The sequence below is a fragment of the Urocitellus parryii genome, chromosome 9, assembly GCF_045843805.1.
Source record: "Urocitellus parryii isolate mUroPar1 chromosome 9, mUroPar1.hap1, whole genome shotgun sequence".
Taxonomy (NCBI): domain Eukaryota; kingdom Metazoa; phylum Chordata; class Mammalia; order Rodentia; family Sciuridae; genus Urocitellus; species Urocitellus parryii.
The window spans coordinates 97106604-97132158 of record NC_135539.1 but is presented as its reverse complement, the minus strand read 5'-3'; the positions used below and the strand labels follow the sequence as shown (position 1 = coordinate 97132158).

At 34.7% G+C, this 25555-nt stretch overlaps 1 protein-coding gene and 1 pseudogene across 2 annotated transcripts in view; both read left to right on the top strand.

The window, feature by feature from the left end:
• Disp1 (dispatched RND transporter family member 1) overlaps positions 1 to 25555 on the top strand; it is a 190908-nt gene that overhangs the window by 120676 nt on the left and 44677 nt on the right. The window contains exons 1-2 of one of the 2 annotated variants that reach the window (XM_026407163.2): positions 4118 to 4261; positions 19326 to 19864. In XM_026407163.2, coding sequence (XP_026262948.2) covers positions 19356 to 19864 — 509 coding nt within the window. In that variant the 5' untranslated portion in view covers positions 4118 to 4261; positions 19326 to 19355. Of the gene's footprint in view, positions 1 to 4117; positions 4262 to 19325; positions 19865 to 25555 lie in introns of those variants that run through there. The other variant, XM_026407162.2, reaches the window with a different exon arrangement.
• Positions 21108 to 21278, top strand: LOC144257056 (NADH dehydrogenase [ubiquinone] 1 beta subcomplex subunit 1 pseudogene; annotated as a pseudogene).

The window sequence follows — 25555 nt, the reverse complement described above, 5'->3', positions numbered from 1 at the left end:
TTAACACGAAGAAAATAGACAACAGACAGAACTTCTAAATGTTAATAACCCTAACAAAATCTGGAATTGAATTTTGGGCTAGGTTCAGCTGGGAAAGAGTTTGTTAATCAGCAGCTGTTTTTGTACTTTTTAAAAAGTACCAAATGTGTCTCTCCTATCAACTCTTATTCCCTTCTTCCTACCCCTTACCCTCTGTCTCTCTGATAATGAAGACATATATCTAAGTTAAACAATCTGAGGAGAAAAAAAAGAACATTGTTTTCAGAAAATTTTAGAACCTTGTAAGCTCACTCACACTCTTCTTTTTACTCTGCCTAATATACTGAGAGACATGTTGAAGTGATTAGAAATAAACATGATTATTTATGAAGTAATAATGTATGCCATGTAAAAATACTAGAAGTTTACTTTAAATTGTCTATTTTTACATGGACCTCATGTTTCAAATCAAGTAATTATATGCACAAATCAGTAACTTTGCTAAAAATGTAAATAAGGATTTACAAGTTTATGAGGTAGAGAGAGTTCAGGTCTTTCCTTTCTGTGATACCTTAACTAATTAAGGAGTTTCCTCTAGTAATTTATGGAATCAACAACTCTGGAATCTTTGTGTTTCTTGTAAGGGCAAACAAAATTAAACAGGATAGCTGCTTTTCCAAATTCAACCAGAGTACCTTTGAGATGACCAGAGAACATTAAAATACCTTCATTTTCATTTTAATTCTTTAATTCCTTTTTGTCTTGTGGATTTTTAGATTTTATAGCATTTGGCATATGTATGACATGAAATCACCATACTCTAAGATTTCAGGACTGACATCATTACATTTTTACTCCAGTAAATAATTTTTCTTTTTATTCCCTCCCACTCCTTTTTTCTTCTCTAAGACTGGCTCTGTTTTTAGGTATAGTTAGGAGATTAAGAAATGAAAATTACTTTTCTACCTTTGAGGAACTCAGACATGATTTTTAATACAGCATTCTCAAAATGTAGTACAGTGTCATCTGAGGATTTCCTAGAAAAGCAAATTCCTAAGCCTCACCCCACACCTTCAGCATCAGACTTGGGGGTGATGGAACCTAGTAATCAGTGTTTCTGTGGCCCTTCTGGGAATTATTATAAATGCTCAAGTTGAGAGCCACTGGTTAAATGCTTAGAACTTCAAACCTTTTTATTTTTTTATTGAACTATAATTTACATACCCCAAATTCAAAATGTACATTTTAAAATGTACATTCTATTCAGCAGTTTTTAGTGTATGCACAAGATTATGCAACCATCACCACCATCTGGAACATTTTCGTTAGTCCAAAAGAAACTACATACCTATTACCTATTAGCAGTCACTCTGCATCCTCTGTCCCTACCCCCAGCTTCTGGCAACTACTAATATACTTTTTGTTTTAATGAATTTGCCTGTTCTGCATATTTTATATAAATGGAATCATGCAATATGGGGCCTTTTATTTCTGGCTCTCAGGATAATGTTTTTAGGGTTCATCCATTTTGTAACATGTATCAGTGCTTCATTTTCATGGCTGAATAGTAAGTATTGCATTGTACAAATATACCAAATTTTGTTAATTAATTGATGAGTTGATGGATATTTATGTTGTTTCTACTTTGTGGCTGTTGTAAATCTGCTGTGAACATTTATGTGCAAGTTTTTGTATGAACATGTGTTTTCAATTCTCTTGAGTATGTAGACTCAATTTTCACTCTTTGTTACATCCATAAAGTCACTGCAAACACTGAATTAATTAATACAGAATCATTTCTTCTAGGACAAATACACGATTAGATTCCTGTGAGCCTCTGGTCATATTTTCATCAGATGATCAATATATAATATTGCCTTTTGTGTGATTTGGTTTAAAGACACCCTATCTAGTAAATATTGTTGACTCATTAACATTGAACCCAACATTTAACAGCACTATAACTGATGCCTGAAAAAAGTTTATTTTGTATTTTCCTCTGAAAGGCACATCACAGCCTTCTTGCATTTAGAAACACTAGGCAGCACTTCAGCACTATGCTTGGGGGCCATTTAAGAGCAATTGAAATCACCACCAAAAAAGCACAAAAAATGTAGAGGTTCAGGGTTTAGCTCAGTAGCTGAAACTTGTATAATGTGTGAGGCCCTGGGTTCCTTCCCTAGCACTGCTACGAAAACAACAGCAACAAAAAGATGCAAAAAGTGAAAAAGTGTGGTGCTAAATTGACCAGAAAAGGGGACCTTGTTTACTATATGAGAGCCAAACAAGAAAGTGTTGTGTTGTTTGACCTCCAATGGGAATATGTGCATCTAGCAACTTAAATTTTTTACTACTCTGCACATTATCTTTTCAAAATAAGTGTGAAAAAACCCAAATATTTTAGGATTACAAGTAAATTATAGGGCAAATTTGCAAAAATGAAATCTGCAAATAGTGAAGATCAACCATACCTAGTAGTAGAATTGCAAGGTATATGCTAATTCTATGTTAAATTTTTTTATACCCTTATTTTATTAATTTATTTTTATGTAGTGCTGAGGATAGAACCCTTGCACATGCTAGGTGAGCACTAAATAAATTTTTGAGTTTTTCACAGTGGCTACATAGCATTTTACATTAGCACCAGCAGGGTATAAGGGCTCCAGTTTCTCTATATCCTTGACGGTACTTTTTTTTTTTTATTTTGTTTTTGTTTTTCCTTCATTATGGCCATACTTAGGGGTGTAAATTGGTAACTCATTGTGATTTTGATTTGTGTTTTCTTAAATCACTCAGGATGTTGAGCATCTTTTCATAGGCCTATTTGTCACTTGTATACCTTTGGAGAAATGCCTGTTTAAAAATTTGTCTCTTAAATTAGATTTAGTGTTGAGTTGTAGGAAGATTTTTTTAAACATATTCTGGATATTAGATACTTAAATATATGATTTGAAAATATTTTCTCCCATTCTGTGATTTTTTCCCCACTTTTTTGGTAATGTTTTTTGATATAAATGTTTATTTTGATTAAGTTTTATTTTATCTCATTTTCCTTTGTGCTTTTGATGTTTTTGAAAGCACAGTCTTTATATAATTAACTAGTCAGTGCTAAGAGAACTGTTCACACATTTTATTATTAAAGTCATGAAGAAGTTTGGTGTGGTGTGATGGCACAAACCTATAATCACTGCTATTCAGGAGGCTGAAGCAAGAGAATCACAAATTTGAGGCCAGCCTGACCTTGTTTCAAAAATAAAACTTAAAAAAAAATGGCGATGTAGCTCAGTGTTAAAAGAGAACTTGCTTTGCATACTAGAAACCCTGGGTTTAATCCCAGTACCACAGGGGAAAAAGGAAAAAAGTCATGAAAAGTTGGATTTCGTGGTTTTAATAAATTATCACTTATTTGCTAAGGGATGCCTCTTATAAAGCATTGTTTGTAGGTATTTATGAGGTTTTTATGTTGTAATTATAGAATCTTAAATACTGGCATCATCAGGACCATCCATTTATAAAAAGTGTGTTGGATCCATTTAACAAACTGCTGTTTTTGTTTAGGATAATTGAGGAAAAACACTTATAACTGCTTCAACTAATACTTTCCTCTTTAAAAAAGAACACTCTGGTTCTTCTTTAAAAACTATGAACTTTCTATCCCAAAAGCAGAGTCTCAAGAGCCATTTGTGAAAGAACACAAGAATCCCCGGAACTTGGAAATAAACACGGATTGGTGTTTATTTGTGTTAGTTTAAATGTAGTAGCCCTATGTGTCAGAAAACTGAATCTGTAACACTTAAGTGAGGCTAAGCAAGCAAATAATATCAGCTAATGTGGCTTTAATCTACTAAGTAACTTTAAATCCAAAAGATCAAAGGAAGTTATAACTAAAAACAGTCCTTGGTGCTATTTCCCTGTAGAAGCAGGAAAAGGCTAGAAATTACATGTCACCTTCATATCCTGGCTTGCTGACCTTGTGCTCAGATCAAGTCCCTCTGTATGCCAGCTGTTACCATTATTAAGACCTTGCCCCGAGGGGTTAAGTAGAAGAAAAACTCTCCTGTCCTATAGGCTAGCAAACACCAAAAGTTCCAGCCCCTAACATGCCTAATTCAAAGCAATCTGCATGTGCTGTCATTCAGTCTGTCCCGCCACTCCGTGGAGCTGCTCCTGCCAACTCCTTGCTTTCTGTTGTGCTCTGTTCCTGCAGCCAGTTACAGCTGTGGCTACTGCAGTCATTTGCAGACCAAACGGAGCCAGAGAAGTTTCCTCTTGTAACAGAAAGGTAGTATATTTATTCTTGCTTCAGTGTGTGTGCATTTGTTATTTTGGAAGAATTTATTTTAAAACTGAACTTAGTTTCGAGGGTTGTATTTAAAATTCCAGCTTACTGTTTTATCAATGTAAACTTTGAACAGCATTTTAATGCATTAAAATCTTTCGAAGTTTATCTGAATTTATAGTCTAGTACAGTAAGATAAGGTCAGCTATTTCTTAAGTTTATTAAAATGTGGTGCTTGCTTTAGAAAGTTGGAAGTAAACCTAAGATTTCAATTACTATTTGTTTCATAATTTGAGATTCTTGTTTAATAACCACAATCTAAATCAGAAAATTTTGCAAATATGTGTTTCTATGATGACCAGTCGATAGAAAAAATAGCTTTAATCACTTTGTGAATTGAATATTTTAAGAAAGTAGCAATTTAGCATCTTCTAACCTATAAAGAGAGAAGTTTGGTGAAGATACCTACTTACTTGGGAGCTAAGTTTCAACAGCAGGTTTAATTCTTATCAGTGTTCATTTCAAACACAGCTTGGTGCACACCCTCATGCTGTATTTGAGTTGATTAAATGTTTCTTGCATTGCATGCATTTTACTTGTAACGATGATAGCCACATCATGATTGGATTTACCACTTACAGTGCAAGTTGGAATGTAGTTGCTATATTGACTTTTGTGTAAAATGAGAATGGATACATTTATATGTTACTGGTAGAACAATTTAAAGGACTTCAACTTGCAAAATGTTTTATGTCTGCTTATGAAATGTGAATTTAAAAACGTAAACAGAAAAATTCACTGAAAATCAAAGTATTTCATCCTGATTACTGATTGACCAGAAATGCCTTTCCTAATGATAGTACAAGAAATAACGACCATGCTTTACAGTTTGCTAAAAATTTAACAAGTAAATGTTCCTGTTGAAAGAAGAATGAACTATGCTCTTTTTGCCCATAAGAGGATTATTGTACATCATAGAATTTATAATTAAGAAGACTCCAGGGCTCTTTGATGGCTGGGAAATTACTAAACTAGGTAAATAAGCTCTAAACTAATGAATGTTACACTAGTGGGCAGAGGTTTACTATTTCCCATGGTTCAAGTGTCTCCTGACATATTTCTGCCTTTTAAAATGTTAAAAACAGTCTTTTGCATGATATTTTTTAGTTTTTAGTTTTTGCATCTCTGGTAGACTATCCTAGAATGTTTTCATTGCCAAAATATTGAATCTTGTAATATTTTATGGATTATACTTCATTTGGAACTTTTTGCTTTAATATAGAAAAATAAGGGCAGAATATTTTTATGTATCTTCCATTCTTCATATAACTTACATCAAGACCTGAATTTCAGAATTGTGAACATGAACTATTTGCATTGATTATGAAAACTATATGTTTAAATATCTGAACTGATTGACCTACAAAGCAGTTTAGAAAATACATGTTAACCTTGCCTCAGTCTAAAAGGTAATTTGTCTTATGAAACTGATTCATCCAACATTTAGCTTTAATCCCACCTGTGTTTGTCACTTATATTGAACCAATTGAGCAACTCTTGGGAAATCTCCTTTCAGTGTTTATTACTATGCCCCAGTTCTTTACCTTCCACCTAACTGCTTTGAGTTCTGGGATTGGATCCGAGCATTCTCACTGCATGATTCTTTATATTGTGGATGATGTGATGGACAACCTTCACCTACAGAAGATAAGAACATTTTCCAAATTTTTTTAAAAAATGTAGTTCCTGATCACATCCTAACATGAAATAAAACTGAATTGTTTAGGATCAAGACACATGAACAGCTTAGCCTATCAGCTTTTGGTGGTGGTGGTGGGGAACCACCAAAAAACAAATAAGCAAAGAAAAAAATGTGCATATAAAACAAAGCAACTGAAGGCTAAAAAAGCTACCCTTGGTGAATAGAGTGGCTCTTTGTTCTCTCCATCCCAGTTTCTATTCTCTTATTTTAATCACTGTTATATAGGCTCACATTTAGATATCAAGAAAACTATTCACAAGAAACATAGTAGGTGCTTCTTATGAGATTGCTAAATGTTTATCTACTTAACTGAAAAGTATGTCTTAATTGTAAGCAAACAAGAATCCCATATCAACAGTTCATGCAATTATAATTCATCTGAAACATCCAAGAAAGCATACAGCACAATTCACAGACATTTGTAGTGATTATTTAAGTAAGGGATAGGAAAAGATTTGTGAAAATTGCATCCAGGCTTTTACTAAAAAGTTAATTTATTGGTTCAATTCAAGTAAGAAACAAATCTTGACAAATTTGATGTTTTTCTAAGCTTAAAACAAATCCGAGTCCTTCAAATAAAAGGATGTTTTTAGTTGTGTTTCATGCGAATACCTTAAGTGATGTTGCCTAAGTTGCTCTGTAGACTAAAGGATACCCTTGAGACATTATTTGCTGGACTCTGCAGGGAAGAACCCATTCGGGAAGCTGCTCTAGGAGATTTGATTTGCTACTTCTCAAACTTCACAAAACAGCAGGGAGTAAGGCCTGGTATCAGATACTTAACATTTGTGGGAAAAGTTTAGATAATTCTAAGTGTAGTATTAAAACAAAACACATTACCATCTAAATCAAACAACTTTTAAGAGCTTTTTTGTGATTGATCTCAGTTTTGGGCTTTATAAAAGACATTTTTGAAATTCTCTCACATTCTTTATCTTCACAATAGGTGGGAGGAAAATGTTCTTGGTTTGATTTACCTCAGTGATGGTTTTTTCCTTTGAGCTGCTAAGTTTTGAGGTTTTTAGATGTGTGAAGTATTAAACATCATGGTGTCTTTAGATATGCTTGTGATCTGTTTCACAAAATTAGTTAAGCTCAGAAATATGATCCTTTTTCTACCAGGAAGAGAGGTATATAGTGATACAGATAAATTGCTCACTTGTAAAACTGCCCATTTTGTGATTTCAGTAAGGGTAAACTGGATTGAGATGAAATCTTATGACCTAAAGACAGACTTACATCTTGATGGTCTTGTTCACTACCAAAACATCTTGGAATTCTTCTTTGTCAGGGATGTGAAGCTAGAGAATAGACTTGTCATCTGAAGACTGTCTTACCTTAGTATTAAAAGTTTAAAATGCTTAAAATGTAACCAGAAATCTTTTTCCCCCTTCCTGACATGAAACTTGAGGGAGCGTGCTCTTCTATTAGAGAAGCTTGAGGCTTCATTTTAAAAACTGACCAGAGGTTAGGGACATACTTTTGCTTGAGTGATAAACAAACTCATTAGTCAAATTAACTATTTCCTAAACGTTGGAAAGATCTGCAAGAAATTGAGGTTATGTGGCAGCTTATGTCACGTTATTCCATATGAATTCTGCACAGCTATCTTGCTTACGAAGCCTTTCCCCTTACTACATCCTTGCCCTTACCCTTCCAACATAAGAATTAGGTTAACCAAGAAAACAACTGGAGATAGCTTCAGTACTATAAACCACATGTAACATGGAATACCAAATCCAAAGTTTTTAAAATAGGCAGCAGTATTTTGCATTTCAAGCAATATTGTCTGAATGCTGACTATTTTGAGTGAGTTATAAATTGATGAGGATTAATTTATATGAAGTATAAATCAGTAATCTCAGCCTTGGCTGCATATTAGAGTCATCTAGGGATCTGTTTAATGAAATTAGTTAAACTCAGAAAAATTCTTAAAAAATACTTATGTCCAAATCACTACAATATGAATTAAGTAAGAACATCTGGCTAGGGCCCTGTGTCTGTAAAACTTAAATACATATGTATATTTTTATACATTATAAAACTATAATTTTATATAATACATATCACAATATAGAATATAATATTATATATAATACATAAAATATATATGTAAAGATATATAATCTACATCCAAAGTGATTCTAATGTGCAGCTAGGGTTGAGACTGATGTAATAAATCTGAGATTTTGTGAATATTTGTTGTATTTATTACATTCCCTTAAAGACTAGTAGCAGATTCTAGATAAATTTCTTGGTTGGCTCTTGATTAGATGATTACTTATAGAATTCTTCTATAAGTAATTTTTCTAGAATTTTTTAAATGACCATAGTTTGACATTTCTGAGTATAGACAGCTTTAGTTTTACTTTGTGTATTCTTGGTTATACAAATTGGTGTCATTCTCCAGACATTGGATTCAAAAATAATTAATGCAGCTAAATAGAATTTAAATTCATCTGAAATACAAACTCAGATATCCCCCCTCTTCTCATTGATGCTTATGGATACAACACTAGTGTGGGGAAAATTGAATGATAATTTCTGTAGATGAACTTGGGAAAGGAATCTCTGAGAATTGCTCTAAATGCAGTGCTCTTGAAATACATATTTAGGAAGTTAAGTGTTTATGCTAAATATATATGCTATTGACATCATTTATTCCAGATTGGAAAAGACAGACTTTCTATTAGACCTATATGTAACTTCCCACAGGGAACTAGTAGAAAAAAGTACATTAGACATAAAACAAACAGAAACGTAAGATTGATATTTCTATAGCCCTAAAATTCTTTATATTTAGCACATGTATAAATTTCTGCTTTGATAACCCAACTAATTCAGTGTTTTCATATTTGCTATTCTACTTGTGTTATAATATCTTTCTAAGGTTATTTTACTTTTATAACTTTTGTTGTAAATATGGGTTAGAGATTTTGATTAGCAATTTAATTTTTCTTCTGTATCATTAAGCTGTTTGTAAATTCCAGGAACAGTTTTTTTTCCTAAAAAGTGAAAAAAAGATTAACATTAAATAGAGACATGAGGTGGGAGGGAAAGGGAGAGAAAAGGGATATTGCATGGAAATGGAAGGAGACCCTCATTGTTATACAAAATTACATATAAGAGGTTGTGAGGAGAATGGGAAAATAAACAAGGAGAGAAATGAATTACAGTAGATGGGGTAGAGAGAGAAGATGGGAGGGAAGGGGAGGGGGGATAGTTGAGGATAGGAAAGGTAGCAGAATACAACAGTCACTAATATGGCATTATGTAAAAATGTGGATGTGTAACCGATGTGATTCTGCAATCCGTATTTGGGGTAAAAATGGGAGTTCATAACCCACTTGAATCTAATGTATGAAATATGATATGTCAAGAGCTTTGTAATGTTTTGAACAACCAATAAAAAAATACTAAAAAAAAGTAACATGTAACATTTGCACTTTATTCTCTTTGATGCCTTTATCATTTTATATATATGATATATATATAAATATATATAAATATATATATACCATGTATATAATCATATTTTTCAAAATTATAGAAAAGTATATTTAATTTTCAAAGGTGGTGCTTGTTATTACAAATTGAGACTATCTGATTATAAAGAATTATGATCCTTCACTTTCAGAATTCCTAGAGCTTGGTGTGGGGAAAAGCATACTAGTATTCTTAAGAAATGTAGGGTTAGTCGTTTGGATCTCCAAAATCATAATGTTCTTTCTTTGGAAAATGGCCTCTAATTTGTTGCAACTTATGCTTATGGGGGATAATAATATAATATTTTATTTTTGAATGGTTCTTTTCAATGTATAAAATGTTTATAAATGATTAGGTAAAGATATTTATGAGTGTTCTTATTGAAGGAGAATTTAATGGTAAAAAGTTCATGAACTCAAAGAAAAATAAAATTTAATTTGTCTCAGAAGGGAAGAAGATTATATTTCCCTACTTAAAACCATCCTTTTAGTTGAAGGGCCTGTTTCTTTGATTAAAGATAAATATTTTTCTGTCAGGTCTGTAGATTATATTATTTTGAAAAGTTCAGATACTTCATGACAACAGTGATCATTCCATTGCCTTGCTTTGTCAAGTTTGCATAACAATACATGGATGAGTAGCACCTCCTTAAATTAATGAAAGATGTCTCTGATACTCTTGAGTGTGGAATTGTAACTTTTTAAAACTATCCTGGGAAATACTGAATTCAGAGGCTATTTTTCACATGGGCCTCAGACAGAGTTTTATATCAGTAGTCTCTAGTGATCCTATAAACACCAGTTGAACTTGGCTTTACCCTGAGGTAATACCATCTTGAGGTAGTGGAAAAGCTTACCTTTAGAAAAGTAAAGCCGGCCTGGGATTGAATCCCAATCACGTGATTTGGATAAATTACTTTAATATTTTTGACCCTCAGTCTTCTCTGTAATGGGTTTAATGGGATCTTCAGAGAGGGATTGAGAGGAAAGTGCTTGACATAGTGAGATGATAGAAAACATTTTTAATAGCATTTTGTGGGAGAAAATATTCCTAGAGACAAAACCTGGCTGATGTCCTTCTGTCATCCAGCTTTAATAGCCCCATTGCAGAAAATGCCTGATGTATATGCCTTTGTCAGTTTTTCTTGTCATTTAGAGAAACTATTTCACCAGTTATAGCCCTAAATTTAATAGGGTTCTGGTGATTGGAAGTGGGACCATCATTTTAGGATAAACGTCAAGCAGTTTTAGAGGAACCCTTTCATATAAAAACAGAATTGGTAAATAGTGATAGGTACTTCCCACATTGCCTTTATACCTCTTTTGTATACCCATCTTCTTATATTTAATACCATGTAAGAGGAAACAAAATGTGTCTCACCCAGTTACCTGGGCAAAGTGCTTCAGTCCGTTTACATCGATTGCACCAAAGATTAAAATTCTATCAACTCTAATTTTCATGCACAAACCAGTGTGAGAATCATGAGATAGATCATAAATAAATTTGATTATCAATTAGAAGTTCTGCTAAAGGTTGTTACTTTTCTCTGCTCTAATTAGAAAAATGGACCTTTATCTCTCGGCTACTGTTATTATTTCTCTACTTGTTTTGTTCTTCCTACTTTAATTATGCATTATCTTGTCACTAGTTAGGCCCAATTCTTTTGTAGCCTCCCCACCTAGTTTGTTGTTTTGCTTTGCTATGAAAAGTGTGTGCTAGGGACAACAGCACAAGCATGTTGTTGGAGGCTTGTGTCCCCACTCCAGGTGGAAGCATCAGAATCTGCTTTTATCTTAATTCCCAGGTTAACTTTATGTTTGGAATTCCTGGATTAGTGCTTTCTATTTTCATCTAGTGAAACACTGCTATATGTAGCTTTCTTCTGGAAAAAATGGTTGGCTATATAGCATGGAGTCTTCTTGGTGACCCATTCTTGCCTTTTATTCTTAAATGTATTGCTATGAATCTGGTGAAGCAAAGTATTACTGTAAAATACATCATCTGAGCTTACCAAAAGTAGCTTAACAGAAAATTCTCAGCCTTGGCATCAGGATTCCTGGCCTCATCATATGCCATCAGTGTAACTTTGGGCACCTTACTTAGAGTCTCTGTGTCAAGTTCTCTTTTGCAAAATGAAGTGGCAATGCCTGCCACATCTGTTTTTCTGAGGGCTATTAAGAGGATCAACTCAAATGAGATCATGTGTGTGAAAGTGCTTTGGCACTACCAAAGAGGTGTACTATTGTAGCTGTTGATGAGGATGAAGATGTTGTTCCTTCAGGCTATGTAAGCCCTATGTTTGTTAAGGATAGTGATGGCTTTGCTAAGTGGTTACTGTGGTAATTGGAACAGGTCTGTGTATTCTCTTCAGCGGTACATTTAGATTTTAACTTGGCAGTTTTCTGGCCAGGCTAGCAGTTCTGATTTTCAGTTCCAAGTAGCTGATGTGAGGTGTTTTTTTTTTTTTTTTTTTTTAATGGGCTTTAGATGATTTGTATTCTGGGAGCTACCTAAATGGTATGATTACATTCTTTGGATAAATTATAATTATATTTTATTACCATATGTAGTATAATCTATGTTCATGAATAAAATTTACAAATACAAGCACATTCCGTCATTAACATTTTTAATGACTTGCTCTTTTTTGTCTTTGAAACATGATGATTTTGTATATTTTATAGGTTCATACTTTCTGAGTTCCAGACAAAAGTAGGATGTAATTCTAATCACATGAACTCTGGTGACTCTACACACACACACATACACACACACACACACACACACACACACTCACTCTGGATCCATACCACGTAGGTTGTTCTACATCTAAGTTTTATTTGCACATAATGTTGTTTTTTGGACTTCCTTCCAAATATTATATCCTTATCTAACCCACTTTTTTATTGGGCAGAATACATAAGTTGGAGTTAGGCAGAAATTGTCTCCTGTTGCTGATAAGTTCAGTTGTTTCTTGTTTTCACTGTTACTATGCTGCAGTCAACCTCCTGATGCATACATGTATCGAACACATTGTTCAAGTATATCCAAAGGATAAATCTCTAGTTAAATTGTGGGTCAAAGGATAAAAGCTTCTTAAATTTTGATAAGTAGTATCCCTGTCACTCTCTTACAAGGTTACACAAATTGGCATTTCTAACAAATTTAATTCTAAGAAGAAACCAAGACTTAGAGACAGTTTAAGTAACTTGACCCAGGTTCTCAAAGTTGGTGACTTGTAGAGTCAACTTTCAAACTCAGACCTGCCCATGCTATCACTTCTCAGCCATGAATATTTCAGTTGCCATTTTAAAGCATAATTTTGGCTTTAAAACTAGGAAGCATCATTCCATGTCTTTTTATATGCTCATAACTCAAATAAATAAAAAAAGCAGGGTGCAGTGGTGCATGCCTATAATCCTAGCAGCTCAGGAGGCTGAGACAAGAGGATTGCAAGTTCAAAGCCAGTCTCAGCAACTTAGTGAGACTCTGTCTCAAAATAAAAAATTAAAAGGATGGGGGTGTTTCTCAGTGGTTAGGCACCCCTTGGTTCAATCCCTAGTACCAAAAAAAAATTTTTTTTTAATGTAATAAAAGATGCTTCTTGCCAAAGACCAGATAGCCTCCAAACTGCTAAATCATTCAACATAAAAATAATACCTGAAAAGGTATAATGTTTATGAGTGAGAATAGTAGCTTTGGGTATAATTATATTGGTACATGATATTCATGGACAGCAGAAAGTACACCAAAATATGGTTTCCATCCCACCTTGAGCCAGTGACACAATAAAGCTTTCCTTTGGCATCCCCTGTGTGTTATGGCCTAAGGGAGAACAGGTGGCTTCATCGTAGTTGCCTTGGAAAGTTTTTCATTTTGTTTGACCCAGAACTTATTTCAAAATTCCACCAAAAATACAATTATTAATGCATTTGTAATCACATACCATAATATTTATTACAAGTGTTTGACATAAGTAAAGGGTATTAGCATTTTCTTTCAGGACTTCCTTTTTTCCATTTCTTTTTATTATGTGTTTTTTTCTTATATCTTTTTTTAAATTTTTTTATGAACTCCCATTTTTACCCCGTATACAGATTGCAGAATCACATCAGTTACACTTCCATTGATTTACATATTGCCATACTAGTGTCTGTTGTATTCTGCTGCCTTTCCTATCCTCTACTATCCCCCCTCCCCTCCCCTCCCCTCCCCTCCCCTCCCCTCTTCTCTCCTCTCTCTACCCCCTCTACTGTAATTCATTTCTCCCCCTTGTATTATTTTTCCCTTTCCCCTCACTTCCTCTTGTATGTAATTTTGTATAACCCTGAGGGTCTCCTTCCATTTCCATGCAATTTCCCTTCTCTCTCGCTTTCCCTCCCACCTCTCATCCCTGTTTAATGTTAATCTTCTTCTCATGCTCTTCTTCCCTACTCTGTTCTTAGTTACTCTTCTTATATCAAAGAAGACATTTGGCATTTGTTTTTTAGGGATTGGCTGGCTTCACTTAGCATAATCTGCTCTAATGCCATCCATTTCCCTCCAAATTCTATGATTTTGTCATTTTTTAATGCAGAGTAATACTCCATTGTGTATAAATGCCACATTTTTTTGTATCCATTCATCTATTGAAGGGCATCTAGGTTGGTTCCACAGTCTTGCTATTGTGAATTGTGGTGCTATGAACATCGATGTAGCAGTGTCCCTGTAGCATGCTCTTTTTAGGTCTTTAGGGAATAGACCGAGAAGGGGAATAGCTGGGTCAAATGGTGGTTCCATTCCCAGCTTTCCAAGAAATCTCCATACTGCTTTCCAAATTGGCTGCACCAATTTGCAGTCCCACCAACAATGAACAAGTGTACCCTTTTCCCCACATCCTCGCCAGCACTTGTTGTTTGACTTCCTAATGGCTGCCAATCTTACTGGAGTGAGATGGTATCTTAGGGTGGTTTTGATTTGCATTTCTCTGACTGCTAGAGATGGTGAACATTTTTTCATGTACTTGTTGATTGATTGTATGTCCTCCTCTGAGAAGTGTCTGTTCAGGTCCTTGGCCCATTTGTTGATTGGGTTATTTGTTATCTTATTGTCTAATTTTTTGAGTTCTTTGTATACTCTGGATATTAGGGCTCTATCTGAAGTGTGAGGAGTAAAGATTTGTTCCCAGGATGTAGGCTCCCTATTTACCTCTCTTATTGTTTCTTTTGCTGAGAAAAAAACTTTTTAGTTTGAGTAAGTTCCATTTGTTAATTCTAGTTATTAACTCTTGTGCTATGGGTGTCCTATTGAGGAGTTTGGAGCCCGACCCCACAGTATGTAGATCGTAGCCAACTTTTTCTTTTCTTCTATCAGACACTGTGTCTCTGGTTTGATATCAAGCTCCTTGATCCATTTTGAGTTAACTTTTGTGCATGGCGAGAGAAAGGGATTCAGTTTCTTTTTCTTATATCTTGTCTGCTTTACTGTTAGTTCTGTTCATCCTAAGCTTAGACCACATTTTTTTTCTCATTTATCTCAGTTCTAAAGAAAAAAAGTGTTTCTCTGTGTGAACCACAGGGTCAGCTCTTAACTTCAGATTGAAACTGAACCCCTACACAAATACACACACTGATAAGTCAGAGACATTTCTTAACTTTCTGTTTTTGCATTTGTGTGTGTGTGAGTGAGTGTGTTTCCTTACTTATGAAATTATATTGGTTTTTCCCATTTTATGATTAAAGAAACTGAATCAGAGAAAGCTGTGTTTCTTGCTTCAAACACAAGCCAAAATCAGAGTTCAGATTATTCTTTATTATCCACTAGTTCCTGCTTCATTACAAGAAATATCCAACTTATAAAATAGGTTAGGCTCAAGAAGTTTGTTTGTAAGTCAGTTATTTGGCACTTGATCTGCATTTTGCCATGGTGGAAAAAAATGTTTTAAATGGTATTAAGTCCCTCAGCTAGCCTACAAGAATCTATTTAACTCTTGTGTAACTACAAAATGTGTATTTGCACTAAAAATAAAAAAGAATGGTAGTTATGAGTCTGTTTAAAAATAAAAAGGGAAATTATTTTCCTTAGGGATGCATAGACTTAATTAGAAGGTAGAGAAAGGGGTGAAAATAGTGGAGAGTTTAGGAGAGATTTCAAGGTACTTCTAAGGGTGTAAGAAGTTGATAGCACTGTCCCAGTTTTTCCTTTAGAACTTTGAAGATGTTTGTTGTTGTTAGATGCTTCTTACTAACATAACTCACCCAACAATTGTGATTAGAATCAATGGGATTGACTGAATTAAATTAAAAAAAATAGATGATCTGAGATGGTGTATTAGCCAACCTGAGATGGTGAAAAATAAACTGGCGAACCAGAACTTCTTCCTTCTATCCTGATAGAAAAGGCAGGAGTTGTTTTTTGTTTTTTGTTGTTTTTTTTTCTTTTAGCCCAGCAGGTCCCATCAGTGGGGCTAGCTTCGCTGAGGTCTAGAGGCAGCTTTGGAACACAGGTTGCAGGTGGAGGCTGGAGAATACTATGCTTTCAGTAGTTTCTGTGTGTGAAGTGTTTGTACCATGGCAGTTTCTAATTCTGGACAATCATTTCATTGATCTCATCTAGCCATTGCTTCCTACATTGTCTATCATAAAATAAACATTTTAAATTTCAGTTAACTTTTTAAAGAGGCCAGCCTTCTCTAAATGTCCTTTAATTTATATTTTATTGTTTTCAGAGGATCAGCATATAGCTCATCCTTTTAACAGCAAAAGGGAGGATATGTTCTTCAGTAAACAGAAGCTTAAGTGAGGGGCACATTTGGGAAGTGAATGAAGAATGATTACTTTGTGCCTCCTGGGCCAGATTAGTGTTCTTATTGGACACTATGCCTACTCTGCTCTCCAGCGAGTTGCACAATTCATTTAATTACTTTTGCTTTGTGTTGGACATATTAATTGAGTATTTTATACTGGATATGTGTACCCAAGAGTGATTTTATGAAGGTGAAAGCAACTTTATGTACTGCAATTCAGAATTCCACTAGGTAGTCATTATAAGAGGAAGTTTGGGGATTGGCAGGGAAAAGTAATTGTAATTAGGTAAGTAACACCTATTTGATTTTTAAAAATACTTTAAAATGTTTTTGTCTTTCTACTGAAATGATATTTAGGAAAGTTTCTAATACATACCTTAATTCCTGTATTTTTTATTATGTGATGCTTATTTAATTGAATGTGTGTGGGTTTTATCTGAAAGGTAAATAAACTAATAATGCTAAATTCTCATCCCAGTACAATGATATTTCCTGGGTGCCAGTATTTAGATTAAAGTTTTTTGTATTCTTCTCGTATACTCTGCTCCAAAATGCTCTAGTTGAGTAGTTGACACAGTGGGTAAAAATGTGCATTAGACTCCTCTTCATAGGTTTTTTGGTTTGGTTGCCATGTATTTAGACCAAAATTGGCTACCGTGTTTATTTGTTTTTAATATTTATTTTTTAGTTGTAGTTGGACACAATGCCTTTTTTTTTTTTTTAATGTGGTACTGAGGACCAAACCCAGGGCCTTGCATGCACTAGGCGAGCACTCTACCACTGAGCCACAATACTAGCCCCTGTGTTTCTTGTCAGAGGTGTGGAGAGACTGGAGAAAGATTTCTTCAAAATCTGTTTTGTCTGCTTAGAAGTAGTGAGCCCAAAGTATGTACCCAAAGTACCGTGCCCAAAGGGTTCGTGAACCAAAGTATGGTTTTCTTTTTTTCTTGTTGGCTTTTGTGTATAGGTTAAGTAGACCAGTGGCATTTAATGACTTGTTTTTTTTTTACTGTGAATTTGCAGATTTTGTTTTTATGTTTCTTAGAGGAGGTGGGGTGAACTAGCAGAGAAGAAGGAGTTTGTCTGTTTTTGTCCTTGTTTGTTGACTAGACAAGCATCCTACTAGTAATTTGAACATGTAAGGGTTTTCCTTTATATTGAATGCCTGAAGCCTTTGGTGAAAGGAAAAAAAAATGTAAGGAAAAAACTTTCATCTGAGGCAGGTCTTACAGTAGTATTGTCACAGAAGAAACTAAAGGAGTCCTGGAGAGGGAAACCTCAACTCAGAATGAGTTGGGTCCTGGACAAACATCACAAAAATGAATTAAAGGACATTAGTTAGAGGCACAGAGATTTATTTAGGAAAACAAAGAATACATGTTTGAGGGAAAATGTGACCCATCTCCAGAGTGAGAGATACTCTTGGGATCTGAGATTCTTTTTTTAAAATGAAACTTGGTGAGGGATGGGAATGGGAAGTTTTGTGAGGATGACATCAGTCTGGTGATCACAGGATGGTTTAGGTTGGTCTGGTCATGCCCAGGCTCCTTAGGTTGGTATGGTCTCCATTATCGGATCAGTAGATAACTGGTAAGTACCCTAGATTATAGGTTTCTTAAAATATCATATGTCTCTTTGTTTAATCTATTTATTGCATGGGTGAATTTTGATTACACTGAGTGATTTTTGGAAGTGAATGAATTTATGGTAACTCTAAGATTTATGTATTTCCCAGAAATGTGGGAGTGACAGGCCTGGGAGAAGAACTAATTTGGGGAGTAACAGGCCTGGAAAGGCATGTGAAACTTCAGTTTAAAATTACACTTCCTTGTTCTTCCTTTTGTCTCCTTTCTACCTATCTTTTTATTTCTTCTATCCTACCTCAGTATCATTTTTCTCATGTACGAGCAATGTTACCTATTATGTATAACAAAACATGTTAATACATTTATGGACAACTATGTAATATGGTTAAATTTTTAGCATTGTAGTCATTGATGGAAAAAGAAGGAGAAAACTTGTGCATCTTGTATTTTGATTGTAAGAATTCTTAGCTAACTAATTTTCATTTTATTTATTCTTATTCTTTGACTTAAGTAATTTGGAAGAAAAGTCTATGGTTTGGGGGCTTTTCTAAAGCATAAAACATTTGAAGATTATTCACATTGTTTTAACCTGTTCAACTGATGCCTTCAGGTCCTTCATTTTGCCCATCACTCTTCAGTCAGAACACCTAAGCATCCCTAAATATTCTGATTTCTTTTTTAAAATCTTGTGACCTGAATGCATAATCTTTTTTATTTGTTATTTTTAGTTATACATGACAGTAGAATGTATTTTGACATATTATACATATACAGTATGTATAATATGTCATATAATTAATAAGAGTACAACTTCTTATTCTTCTGGTTGTACATGATGTGGAATTACGTTGGTTGTGTATTTATATGTTAACATAGGAAAGTTATGTCCAATTCATTCTACTGTCTTTCCTATCCCCATTCACCCTCCCTTCCCTTCATTTTCCTTTTCCTAATCCAAAGTACTTCTATTTTTACACTCCCCCTTATTGTGAGTTAGTCTAAATATTCTAATTCTTAACACATTCTTGCATGTCTAAAATGAGAAGAGAAGAAAGGCACTGGGGGGAGAGGTGAGGTGGCAGAAGTGATAGGTGGGGATAGGAGAATGTTCTTTTTTTTTAATTTTTTTATTAGTTGCTCAAAACATCACAATGACATATCATACATTTGATTCAAATGGGGTATGAATTCTTATTTTTCCACATGTACAGATTGCAGTATCACATTGGTTATACAGCCATGTGGAGAGTGTTCTTAAAATGCACCAGTATCTGGAGGAAAGAACAGTGCCTGAGTGTGGCTGGTTCCATTGCAGATGCTGCTGGGTTTCTACCAATGGTGGAACAACTTACTGCAAAAACCCTTGTGTTCAAAAAACTCTTTTTAGATATCTTTCTTTTGTTTTTTATGTATTTGCTGACCTGCTTATGACTAGATGATTTTCTATAGTTTTCTTTCATAGGGTCAAGAAATCAGAGCATGGCTATGAGCAATGGAAACAACGATTTTGTGGTTCTGAGCAATGGCAGCATCACAACCAGTGCTACCAATCCTGGTCCCCTCACCCCCTGTGATGGAGACCATGCAGCCCAGCAGCTCACACCCAAAGAAGCAGCAAGAACAAAAGTGAGTCCAAATGGATGCCTGCAACTTAATGGCACAGTTAAATCATCCTTTCTGCCTTTAGACAACCAAAGAACGCCTCAGATGTTATCCCAATGCTGCCATCCTTGCCCATATCATCACCCTTTGACCAGCCATAACAGTCACCAAGAATGCCATCCTGAGGCTGGCCCTGCAGCACCCTCTGCTTTGGCCTCCTGTTGCATGCAGCCACACTCAGAGTATTCTGCATCTCTGTGTCCAAACCATTCACCTGTGTATCAGGCCGCGTGCTGTCTTCAGCCCTCTCCATCCTTCTGCCTGCATCATCCGTGGCCTGACCATTTTCAGCATCAGCCTGTGCAGCGGCACATAGCCAACATCAGGTGAGTCTTTGAAAGTTTTGCTTGCCTTTAGCATTCAACTGATTCCACCTGGATGTGACTGCTTATATTTATTTCCCCAAAAGTAGGAGAGGAAAATGTGTTGGGAAACAAAACTAATAATAATGCTTATTTTATAGATTGTGTGAAGCCTACTAAAATGCAAATGAAATAATATATCTTATCCATTGACTTCTTGGTCCATTAAATTCTTCCTTCCTTTTTCCATGTCTACAACCTGGCTATACCTGAGTTACAAAGTTCAGTAAGATGTTTTATTGTTAGCAGTTCACACAGAGAAATGCACAGATCTTTAAATATGCAGTTTGATCAGTTTCAGCAAATGTGTACACTAGTATAATCCATATCTTAGCCTGGTGTAGCTAGCATATTTCTGTCCCTCTCTCAGTCATTCCCTGCCCCAGACATCATCTCTGCTCTGAGTTCTGTTACCACTGATTTGTTTTGTCAGCTCCTAGAACTTCATACAAAGTCATATGCAGCATTTATTCTTTTGTTTTGGGCAATTTTTGCTCAGCATAAAGTTTTTGAAATTGATCTATTTCTGTGTGTATTAATTTTTCTTTTTCTTACTGAGTAGTAATCCGTTTGTTGCATGTAGCAAATTCTCTTATAACTAAAGAGTCATATACAGAAAGAGATTAAGTGATAAATACTTTTCACCTTTATCAGATTTTACATATTGAGATTATGTATTTTAATCTTAGAGGAAGAAAAAAAATGAGAGAACAGGGTAAAGTGGGTTGGGAGAGGTGTAGAAGGGACAGTCCTCTGCAGCATGTTTCTGTAGTTTCTGAATACATTTCCATATGGACATAAGAACCTCATAGTTCTAGAACTATGATAAGAAATTCACCAAATTCATTATATTATATGATATAAATGTGATATATGTTATAATGATATATATATAAAATCACAAATTAAATGGTTGCAGAATGTGAGATGAGATGAATTGTTCTGTTTTAAAGCTGAACTCTCCTTTAAAAAGTTATAAAGTTAATAACTATGAGCAAATAACCAATTCTTTCAGTATGCCAGGTTGTGCCAAGATTCTCAGGATTTTTTACTTAGCATTTCTTTAATAATCTAATTTAAAACATGATCTAATTTAATTTATTGAGAGTGCTATGCACACTTTAAATAATATGGTATTAATAAAACAGAGAAGTGGGTGACTGAGCTCACCACTGCCTGTTTTTTTGGCCCTGAGGCCTCAATAATCATGGTGAACTTACTTCAGATTGTGCATGACCACTGGGCTCATATACTTGTTCCTATGAGATTTGTCTTAGGATTTTAACTGGACAAAAAGAATGAAGAAAAGCTTACTGCCTTCTGGAATAAGAGTCTGTTATTTAAAGTGAAAATGAAACCTAATGAAGAAGTTACCTGAAAATAAAAGATTATAACTAAATTACAGAATGTTCATATTTTAAAACACTAACAGTATTTAATTTGAATGAACAAAAACTGATAAAAACACCATATTTGTCCATCCAGAAAACTTATTTTAAAAAGTAGAAACTGATGAAGGAAATTTTTCTTATTTCAAATTTTATCTCAAAAATTTGAGCCTTTTGATTAATTATTTGTTTTAGTCTTTTAAAGGTACTTGCAAAGGAAAGGTACATGTCCAGTTGTGTATATCATGCACTTTATTGTGTTCAAGCATTACTTTCCTATTTTGTATATTTATTTGTTCAACAGTATTTAGTGAATATGTACATGTGCCAAGCACTGAGGAGATAATTCTAAACAGATTGAGGCTTTTTTCCCCTTCATTCTATAAACTAGTAGGAAAGAAGACAGTAAATCAAACAGCTACAATATTGTGATAAGTACTACCAAGAAGGAACACACAGGGGTGCAGATGAATAGAAGTCAAATGAAGAGAGAATAGGGGGGTTGTCTTTCTTACAGGTAGCAGGAACAGTTCCTGCCTAGACTCATAAGGAAGTGTGGGCCCAACTACAGCAGACTTCACTGTGCCTTGACCTTGATGGAAAAGTAGTAGCAAGAGGAAAGATATTCTGGGATCAAGTGTGGAGAGAATTTTAACCACTTAAGGACTACTAGGCCTTTATCTGCAGGCCATTTGTGGACCTGTTAGAGATTTGTTGCCTAGCATGCCGGAGACCCTGAGTTCAATTCCCAACACTGCAAAAAGAAAAGAAAAAACAAAAAGGAGGGGTGTGTGTGTGTGTGTGTGTGTGTGTGTGTGTGTGTGTGTATTTTCATAATGGAAAATATACATAACATAAAATTTATCATTTTAACCATTTTAAGTGTTCAGTTCAGGGACGTTTAGTGCATTTTCACTATTTTGCAACTGTCACCACCACCCATATCCAGAACTTTTTTATCATCTTCCCAAACTGAAACTCTGAACCCTCTGAACACTAATTCCCCATTCATCTCTCCTGCAGCACAGGCAACCACCATTCTACTTTCTGCCTCCATGGATTTGACTATTCTTGGTACCTCATATAAGTGAAATCATATGCTATTTGGTTTTTTTTTTGGTGTGTGTGTGTGTGTTTGTGATTATTTTATTTCACTTAGCATAATGTCTCCTTAGCCATATTATACTATATGTCAGATTTTTCTTCCTTTTTAAGGCTGATTGATATTTTGTTGTACCTATATATCACATTTTGTTTATCCATTCATTCATTGAGGGCAACTTGCATCTTTCACCTATTGTGAATAATTCTACTATGAATATGAATATGCAAATATCTGTATGAGTTTCTGCTTTTAATTCTCAGGGGCATATGCCCAGACTAGAGGTAAAATTCCTGGGTCACATGGCAATTCTCTTTTTTAACTTTTTGAGGAACTACTATACTATTTTACAAAGCAGCAGCACCATTTTATATTCCCACCAAAGTTCCAGATTTTCATATCCCCATCAATATTTGTTGTTTTGTCTGTTTCATCTTATTTGAAAATTATCACACTAATGGGTATGATGCTACAGATTTTTGAGGAGAAAAGGAATACTGTCATCTTCATTCTGGAAAATGGATTGAATCAGAATTGTTATGGATAAGAACACCATTAGAAGGCTTGCTGCAGTAATTCAGGTGAGAGATTGTGGTGACTTGAACCAGGATTTAGACGTAAATTCTTTCCAGGGAGATAGAATAGACTGGATTTGGTGAATAATTGGATATGAGGTGGATATGGGAAGAGAGGAAAAATCACAATTGATTTTCAGTTTCTTGGCCTGTACTGGAGGGATAAATAGTAATGTCATATACTAAAATGGAGAAGAGAGGTAAAGGGTCCTAAGTAAACAGAGTGGAGTCATGGAATTTCCTGGGGGACTGGAATTTGGTGATAAATGGTATTAAAACAGGGTATAAATTATAACAGTGAGATTCCTTCAGAGAATTAGGATGCTATGTAATATATAATGGCAACATTGAGGACAATGATCCTGGTAAGGGTTATCTTAGACTAAACTCTGAAGAACTTAAACTCAAGCCAGCAGGTATTTATTTGCAGGACTGTGCTCTGGGCCAGGACCTGAGCCAGATGCTGGCTCCCTTTTTCCATCCAGTAAGATAGCCACAAAGCACATTTGGATGTGGACAGAACTGCTATGTAAGGGAAAAGAGAGCAGTTTGGGTGAGTCTGAACAGAATGTCCTTAGTATAGAAATTCTGAAAATGGGAATGCAGTGATGTTTTCTGCCTTTCATTAATTATTCTATTCAGCACTTTTAAGAATGTTTTGGAACAAACATTCTAGAAGCTAAACTCCATCAGGCATTTAGATTTCCTAATTCTTTTTAGTTTGCTTCATGATGATTTATTGCATCTTGATTTTTTAAGTTTTTGTTTTAAAATCAATAATATCAAGTACTTAATGAAGTATTTTTCAATTACTGTTTAAGGTGCATTCATGACTGCACATTATTTTAAAGGATATCTTAAAAGTTGACAGTCTTACAGTAAATTGCAGGGATGGAGGGTCCCAAGTGCTTTGGTTTGTTATTGCTATTTGCACATATACCCAAATGGGCGCATCTGTTTAGTATTTTATCTTTAATGTTTTCATTTATTTATAAAGCACTTAAGCCATAGAGAATGTTTTAAAGAGTCAGTCAAATAGATACTAATTTTAACCTAGTCTATTTGCTACTTACTTGAATATGTTCATGTTCCAATTTCTCCTCCTCCCTTTGTAATATAGTAGGGTCTTTTTCATTTCCTCTTGATTCTTTAAGCTCTAATCTTTCTAAAAGATTCATTATATTGATAACCTGTGTGTGATTTTTGTCTTTGTAAAATTCTTTTGTAACATCTGATCAATAAAATTAAGATCATTGCAGAGATCACATTTGGTATATCCTATTTTAACACTACGTATCACCGTGCTACCAACTATAAACTAGCTTAAGCTGATTTAGTTTTAAAGTTTCAGACTTTTTTCTTTGTAGATTCCTAGTCTCATATTCATTGTTCAACCATTAATTAACATGACTGAGAACAGGAGTAATTCCAAAGGCAAAATATCTTCCTATAAACATGACTTGTGCTTATACCAGCAGGTGCTAAACCTAGCTATCCATCCAGTCACCTGGGGAATTGAGGATAAAACATTTATTTTGCTGTAGGAAACAGTAAAGAATTGTAAGAGTTCAGAGTTGGAAAGGATCCCTGCAGGGTAGTAAAGCTTAGGGACAGTTGGGCTGAGGATAGAACTAAATGTGGGCCTTGAAAGATTACTAAGAATTAATAAAAGGACCATAGCAGGCAGAACATGGAAGGTGGGAGAAAATTCTTAGGAGAGAGCTTGCAAAAATAAAGACTTATTTAAGAAGGAGTAGAGAACAGGGCTGTTGGAGTGGAGGATCTTTGGAGATGAGAGTGAGCTTTTCCTAATTCTACATCCTGAACACAGTCCAGCTGTCTAAAAGGCTGCATGGTAATGATCTGTTCTTTATCCTCCAGAGTTGGAAAATGCCTCTCAGGAGCCAGTCACATTTCATATATGCTGGTTGAAACAAGTTGCAAATAATTCATTTAGGATCTTCTTATTGCTTTATTAAAATGAAAGGATAATAGTATTATTGCAGAGTTAATAAGAAGCTCTGCATCCAAAAATAGCCTGAAAGATTTCTAATCTAAACTATACTTACTTTTTAATTTGGTGTTGCAAAGAAATGTTCTTCATTGTAACAGTATCCATAAATGATCATTGGCAGTGCCACGGTCATTATGATAGGGAACCTGTGATAATTTGGGGTATTTTTATGTCTCTGAAGATGATTTCACAGACAGATGGTCACTTTGAATGTTTCTTGTGGCACAATGGAAGAATTAGAGCTATACAGACTTAGAATGCTTGGCACAGAGGGGATAAAGAACCCTATCCTTAGCTTAGTCTCTTAAAAGTTAACTGAACATTGTCCTTGCCATCCCATACATTGCAACTGCATGGTTCTTATCACCTGTATTTCTTTTCTTTTTCAGCTCTTTATTCATTTACCAATTTCTGACTCACTTTTTCCATGTTTTCTTTTTGTTTCCCCTCAGAACATTAGTTATTTTCTGTGAAGAGACAGAATCTACCACTTGAATTCTTATTCACTTATATAAATTGTATCATAATATCCAGAGGAAAAATCATAGATACCTCTGAGCATCATTTTCCAATATC